A 6,945-nucleotide genomic window follows, 5' to 3' on the forward strand; every position below is an offset into this window, starting at 1 on the left:
TTTCACAATTTTTCGCAAATTAAAATCGTCTCGAACTACTGCGTTCACAAAGTTTTCGCGTTGTTAATACAAAATAGTATTAAATTTTTCATGGTGACCCCGACGTGATCAGCAGTAGAGTTCGCGAGTTTTAATTTTTTTTGTCGGTGAAAACTATAAACAATACCAACAACAACCAATTTATTCGTGTCGGTTCGGCCAATAAATTAAATTCAATAATTTCGTCGCTGGAAATTTTCTGCCGTTCTTGAAGTTGCGCCTGACGTTTCCGCAATTTTAATTGCTCAATTTGCTGCTGCCGCCAAATGGAAGACAAAAAGGAAGTTGCAATTATCAAGTCGGCCATCCAGGTATAGAGTGCCAAAAGTTGAAAGTTAATCTGTGGCGTTTTGTCAATTGTGTTTTGGCCCATCTTTCAACTTTTCGCATTCGTGTAAAAATCGGTAGATAGTGAGCATTCTAACCAAGAAATAAAATTTTGCATGTACTAACAACCAAAATTCTACAATAAACATAATCTTTCGAATTATATGTGAATCGCTTTGGCCAAAGAACAAGCAATAAAATACTCGTCGTCGACCCAACTTTCGTCGTAGTGAGCACCAATTTAGGGTATAAATAAAAATAGCTGAAAAAAAAAAAGTGCAAATTGTGAAAATTGAAGCTCTCAGAAAATTAGCGGCAATAACTTTCGCTGCAGTTTGTCCGAACATTTCCCGCGCTTTTCAGAATTTTCCCGCGCTTTTCCAATTTTCCGCGCTTTTCATAATTTTGCGCGCATTTTGGCATCAGGCTTATATATTCGTTGCCCTTAGTTATCGGTCAGTGTATCATTCTCCGTTAGCATCTGCATAGGAAGAACTGCTAGCCGCGTACACATACACACGCACACCGACACCGCTGCCGCTATTTCGAGTTATCTTTTGTCGTTTTCGTTCTCGATCGCTGCAGCAGTGCAATTTTCGGTCTGCCTAAACGTTTGTTCGTTTTTTCGGTACGCTTGAGCAGTAGCTTCCCTACAGTGCGTGCGTGCGGCATATACTGTCGCAGGGTTTATATAAAAAATATAAAAAACCTATTTAGATTTTTCGCTGTAATTCTCTCGGCACTTAGCTCCCTTACTCAGTGTGCGATCGGTATATTACTCGTTGATTTTTTATTTTATTATTTAACAAACAAATAATTTAATAAAAATAAATATTTAACACCTCTTCAATACCAACCAAATAAATACAAATAAACGCAATGGCAACTAAGGATATCGAAGAGCTTAAACACCAACGAGATGTTTGCATGAAAAGTATTAACCGAACTTATCGCCACTTAAAAGAAGCTAAATTATGTATAAATCCGGTCGAGCTTGAGTGTCGATTAGAGATTCTAAATACGCACATTGAAAATGCTTCACTTTTGCAAAACCAAATAGAAGTGACAGATACAAAAGATGTATACCGCGAAGAGTTGGAAGAGAGGGCCGTAATGACAAAGTCATTGCTGATTTCAATTTTAAATAAGTCCAAACAAAATAATATCGAGAAATCCGCTCCGCCAGCAAATCGCCCGCCTCAATGCCGTCTGCCGAGCGTTGCACTCCCAACTTTTAGCGAAAAACACTCCGAATTTAAAAATTTTATAAGCCTTTTCGAAACTTTCGTTGACAAAGATGACACTTTAAACGATATTGAAAAATTCAATCATTGAATTTCGTGTTTAGCTGGAGACGCTTTAGGAACAGTTAGGGCCTTCCAAGTCACTGCGGAAAATTATCCCAAAGCCCTTGCTAGCCTGAAGCGGGTGTACGATAATGATTGTCTTATTTTTTTTGACAACACATCGACACTTTTTAATTTGCAAAAAATTTCCCAGCCTTCAGCTACAGCCTTGAGAACCCTCATCGACACGGTCACAGCTTTTATGACTCCTTGCTGTCTATTGGGGATGATAGACGCATTACTAATGCCATTTTAATACATCTGGTAATGAGCAAGGTCGATGCAGGAACTAAAAGAAAATGGGAAGAACAGTTAGATTATACTTCGCTTCCACTATGGAGCGAATGTGAGGCGGCCCTCAACAGGCGATACCAACACATGGTAGCAGAAGAGGCTTCCAAGCCCAAAACTGTTCAGCAGGCCCAATCTAACCCTAAGAAGAATGGAAATAGGAGTTTTTCGTTTGTCGCTGCCAGGAACGACTCTGTTCAATGCATGTATTGCAACTCAGCTAAACATCAGATTGGAAACTGCGCTTCCTTCGCAGCCCTGACAGTTCAGCAAAGATTCGATTTCGCTAAAAGAGCACCCTTATGCATTAACTGTTTAAGAAAGGGTCACACTGTCAAAAAATGCAAATCGAACAGATGTAGAGTGTGCAATTCCTCACATCACACTTTGCTACATATATATGCCCCAAACACAACTCTCGCGTTGCCACCTCCTTCTCAGCCCACGCTCATGCAGGAGTCTCCATCCACTTCGCATGTTTTGCATGCGAATGCATCGGATCGAGTCATTCTTGCAACTGCTGTTGTGAGCGTCCAAACAAAAAGCGGCGAGTTTGTATTAGCTCGAGCGTTGCTCGACTCTGGTTCACAATTAAACTTTGTAACCGACGAGCTCGCTCAGAGGCTCAACATTACAAGAGAGGACGTGTGCATGAGCTTGCGAGGCATTGGTGGAACTAATGCCCAAGCCACAAAAAAAATACACACGATTGTGAAGTCGCGAGTAGGGAACAGCCAATTGTCGTCCGATTTTTGGATTATGAAAAATATTTCTGGTTATCATCCGGATCAAGCGGTGAACACCAGCGGGTGGAGGGTGCCTGAAAATATTCAGTTGGCAGATCCATTCTTCTTCAAGCCCCAAAAAATAGATATGCTTATCGGCGCTAAAACATTCTTTGAACTTTTATCTATTGGCCAGATAAAGCAGGGGCCTGAATTCCCCATCCTACAAAAGACAGTTCTCGGCTGGATAGTGTCAGGCAGATGTGCCTCTGAAAATAATAAAAACGCTGAAAAAATGGTACATCTCAGCTGCCAGGAGGAAGCGTTGGAGTCAATTGACACAACCCTGCAGAAATTTTGGTCTGTGGAGGACTTGCCGCCCAAGGCTAAAGTCCATACTCCTGAGCAACAACTCTGTCAACAACACTTTGAGAAAAATACTCAAAGATTGTCGTCCGGTAGATTTTCGGTTCGTTGCCGTTTAAATCTGACCCAAATACTCTTGGTTCGTCATACGAAGTTGCGAAACGTAGATTTTTGTCGCTAGAAAGGAAATTGTCAAAGGACCCTTCGCTGAAGAAGATGTATATTGAATTCATGGAGGAATATGTTTCACTGGGCCACATGTCTTCCACCAATGACAAAATTCCGAATACTCCGCACTATTTCATTCCGCACCAATGCGTTTTACGGCCACAAAGTACTTCAACTAAGTTGAGAGTAGTTTTCGATGCATCGAGCCGTACTTCTACGCAGGTAGCGTTGAATGACATCTTGATGGTTGGCCCAACTATTCAAGAGGAGCTGTACTCGACTCTGCTTCGGTTTAGATTGCATAAGTTTGCCCTTGCGGCCGACGTCAAAAAGATGTATCGCCAAGTGATGGTGGACGAAGCTGATCGTAACTTCCAGCTCATAGTATGGAGACGAGATCCTTCTGAGTCCCTGAAAATCTTTAAGTTGAACACCGTTACATATGGAACTTCGCCAGCACCCTTTTTGGCGATTCGGTGTTTAATGCGGCTAGGAGATATGGCGCAAGCAACTCATCCAAAAGCCGCAAAGGTTATTCAGAATGATTTTTATGTTGACGATTTGTTGACTGGCGCCGGATGCGTTGAGGACCTGCAAAGCCTTCGAGACGAAGTTTCTCAGGTCTTGCAAGAGGCAGGCTTTGAATTGGCAAAGTGGTTTTCAAACTGCCCAGAGTTATCCGCATCTGATAGCGCTGTAATGCCACTTATGGCAGACTCAGACGTAACCAAGACCCTTGGCGTGGTTTGGTTACCGGTTAAAGATTACTTTCAATTTCGGTTGGATGACTCTTTCCTGGATCTTCGCGCGACAAAACGAAATATTTTGTCGGTGACTGCTCGACTTTTCGACCCACTTGGCCTCTTGTGTCCTTTGGTCACAAAGGCAAAGATGTTGTTGCAGGAACTGTGGCTTCGAAAATTAGATTGGGACGAGTCGCTACCGATGCAGTTGCTCACGTCGTGGGAGACGTTTAAAGCGACGCTTCTGCAGCTGCCTAAAATTAAGGTATCGCGATTCGTCAACACAGATCCACAAGTCCCGATTCAAATACATGGTTTCGCTGACGCTTCCATGCGAGCGTATGGAGCGTGCATCTACGTTCGGACTCAAACTGCTGAAGGTTTGAAAGTGTCTTTATTGACCGCCAAATCGAAAGTAGCTCCCCTCAAGACGAAAACTTTGCCTCGCCTTGAGCTGTGTGCAGCTCACCTTTTAGCAGATCTCTATAATCGTGTCAGGCCATTGCTAAATTCTCCCATTGAGAATGTTTTCCTGTGGGCAGACTCCGAGATCACTTTACACTGGATTAAAATCCATCCCTCGTCGTTGTCGGTTTTTGTTTTGAACCGGGTTGCAGAAATTCAGGAGTGGTCGGAGAAAGCAATTTGGAGACACGTTCCCACGAAAGTCAACCCAGCAAATATAGTGTCCCGAGGATGTGACGTAGAGGAGCTTACAACGTCCATTTGGTTCGGTGGGCCTTCGTTCTTGCTAGACTCAGAAAATAATTGGCCTGTAAATAAACATTTCGAACTGCCGGCTGATGTAATGTCGATGGAGCTACGCAAATCGGCAATAGCTCTCGTAGTCAGCCCAGAGCCAAATTATGGGCTTCAGAAAATAGAGTCTTTTTCGTCGCACCTGAAGCTTCTGAGAGTTTTCGTGTGGGTTTTTCGTTTTATTCAAAGGTGCAGAAAGGTGTCGAAGCCCTTTGAAAAAAGTATTTCGCCAAGAGAACTGGATTTCGCTTTTGATAAAATTGTCGAAGTTGTCCAATTTCACGAGTTCAGGGACGACATAAGTAAAATTCGGAAGAATAAACCGGTAGCAACGAATATTCAAAAGTTAAACCCTTTTCTTCAGGAAAATAAATTAGATTGGTGCTCCTCGACATTGCTACGAGTTGGGGGTCGGTTATTGAATGCTCCTATCCCGTACGAAGCCAAATTCCCGTTGTTGCTGTCTAAAAGCTCACAGTTCGTCAGATCCTATGTGTCATACCTGGACGTTACGAACTGTCACGCTGGCCCACGAGCTTTCGTAAGTCGTCTGCGCGAGAAAATCTGGCTAGTTAATGCTCAAGAAGTCTGCCGACGAACAGTTCGGTCGTGCATGCGCTGCTTTCGCTGTAAGCCGCAACTTTTGACGCAAATTATGGGAAACTTGCCAGCAGATAGACTTCGAGCTCTCCGCCCGTTCAATATTTGTGGCGTTGATTTTTGTGGTCCCTTCAGCACAACGTATCGTATCCGTGGTAAGCCACCGTACAAGTCGTACGTGGCCTTGTTCGTCTGTTTTGCGTCCAAAGCGGTCCACTTAGAATTAGTGTCTGACCTAACCACTGATGCGTTCTTGTTGGCATTTCAAAGGTTCGTGAGTCGTCGCGGGATTCCGGAGAAGGTGTGGTGCGACAACGCCACCAATTTCGTCGGCGCAGATCGCCACATGAGAGAGTTCCGAGCCCGTCTGGAGGAGCAGGGGGGCGGTATCGAAACATTCGCATCAAAAAAAGGATGCGAGTTTGCGTTCATACCGCCCAGAGCACCGCACTTCGGCGGACTATGGGAGGCAGGTGTGAAGTCTGCAAAGCACCTGTTCCTTCGGACGGTAGGCCAAGACCTCTTGACCGCGGAGGAGCTCGGAACTCTGCTCACCAGCGTGGAGGCCGTGCTCAACTCCAGGCCCCTCGGCGCTCTAAGCAGCGACCCGAACGACGGCGAGGCCCTGACCCCCGGGCATCTGCTCATCGGCGGCCCTCTTCTGGCCCCACCATCAGCGGCGCTCCCGGACCAGATCAGCCTGACCTGCTTGCGACGATGGCGAGGTGTCTCGTCTCTCAGGCACAGGTTCTGGCAGCGATGGTCCCGGGAGTACATCTCCAGCCTCCTGCAGCGGTCCAAGTGGCACCAGGGGGAGCCCAACCTCGACGTGGGAGCGCTCGTCGTCGTCGCAGAAGACAATCTTCCGCCCCAGCAGTGGAGGATCGGACGAGTGGTAGCGGTGCACGCCGGCGCCGATAGCAAGGTTCGCGTGGCGGACGTCAGGACGCAGGACGGCGAATATCGGCGAGCTGTCCACCGACTGGCCCTGTTGCCCGTTCTGGGCTGAAGGACGTCGTCCCTTCAGAGGGGGCGGTGTTTGCGCACTCAGCGCTTGTATTTAAATCACTAGTTGTAGGGCGAGAGCGGGAGCCAATAAAGCTTTCGTCTGTTCGCTCTTGCGAATTCGCCCCGTCTCTCGCCACCGTAGCATAAGTTAGGTTCTAAGAGAAATTATTGAAATATAATTGTTAGTGATCCATCGAACATCATCGTAGCCACTCCTTTTCGTCGAGCTTTCGACATAGTTTCACAATTTTTCGCAAATTAAAATCGTCTCGAACTAATGCGTTCACAAAGTTTTCGCGTTGTTAATACAAAATAGTATTAAATTTTTCAAATGTCTTTTGACCTTATTGTCTTATTATCTATTGAAACGTGTTCAACCGGCTTGCGTCTCAAGCCTTTGAAAAAACAGACCTAAGTCAAGGACTCCATTGGTATACATATAAATCGCTAACATCATATCAGTATTTTTTTTCCATGTTTAAATAGACATAGCTTTTTTTTACGTGCAAGGTCACTACGTTTCGTACTTCGTCATTGTTTATGACTCCGTATACGTTTGACTTTGAAGCTTTT

At 45.1% G+C, this 6,945-nt stretch overlaps 1 protein-coding gene across 1 annotated transcript; it reads left to right on the forward strand.

The window, feature by feature from the left end:
- The first annotated feature begins 282 nt into the window (after positions 1 to 282).
- On the forward strand, positions 283 to 6,587 carry LOC128256339 (uncharacterized). Its single transcript, XM_052986641.1, has 2 exons — positions 283 to 350; positions 5,635 to 6,587. Exon 2 carries the CDS (start codon positions 5,711 to 5,713, stop codon positions 6,371 to 6,373), a length of 663 nt encoding a protein of 220 aa, XP_052842601.1. The 5' UTR covers positions 283 to 350; positions 5,635 to 5,710; the 3' UTR covers positions 6,374 to 6,587.
- The last annotated feature ends 358 nt before the right edge of the window (positions 6,588 to 6,945 follow it).

The sequence above is a fragment of the Drosophila gunungcola genome, assembly GCF_025200985.1.
Source record: "Drosophila gunungcola strain Sukarami chromosome 2R unlocalized genomic scaffold, Dgunungcola_SK_2 000015F, whole genome shotgun sequence".
NCBI classification, from domain to species: domain Eukaryota; kingdom Metazoa; phylum Arthropoda; class Insecta; order Diptera; family Drosophilidae; genus Drosophila; species Drosophila gunungcola.

Coding starts and splice junctions, on each gene's coding strand:
- LOC128256339 (XM_052986641.1), top strand. CDS start 5,711: ATGAGAGAGTTCCGAGCCCGTCTGGAGGAGCAGGGGGGCGGTATCGAA.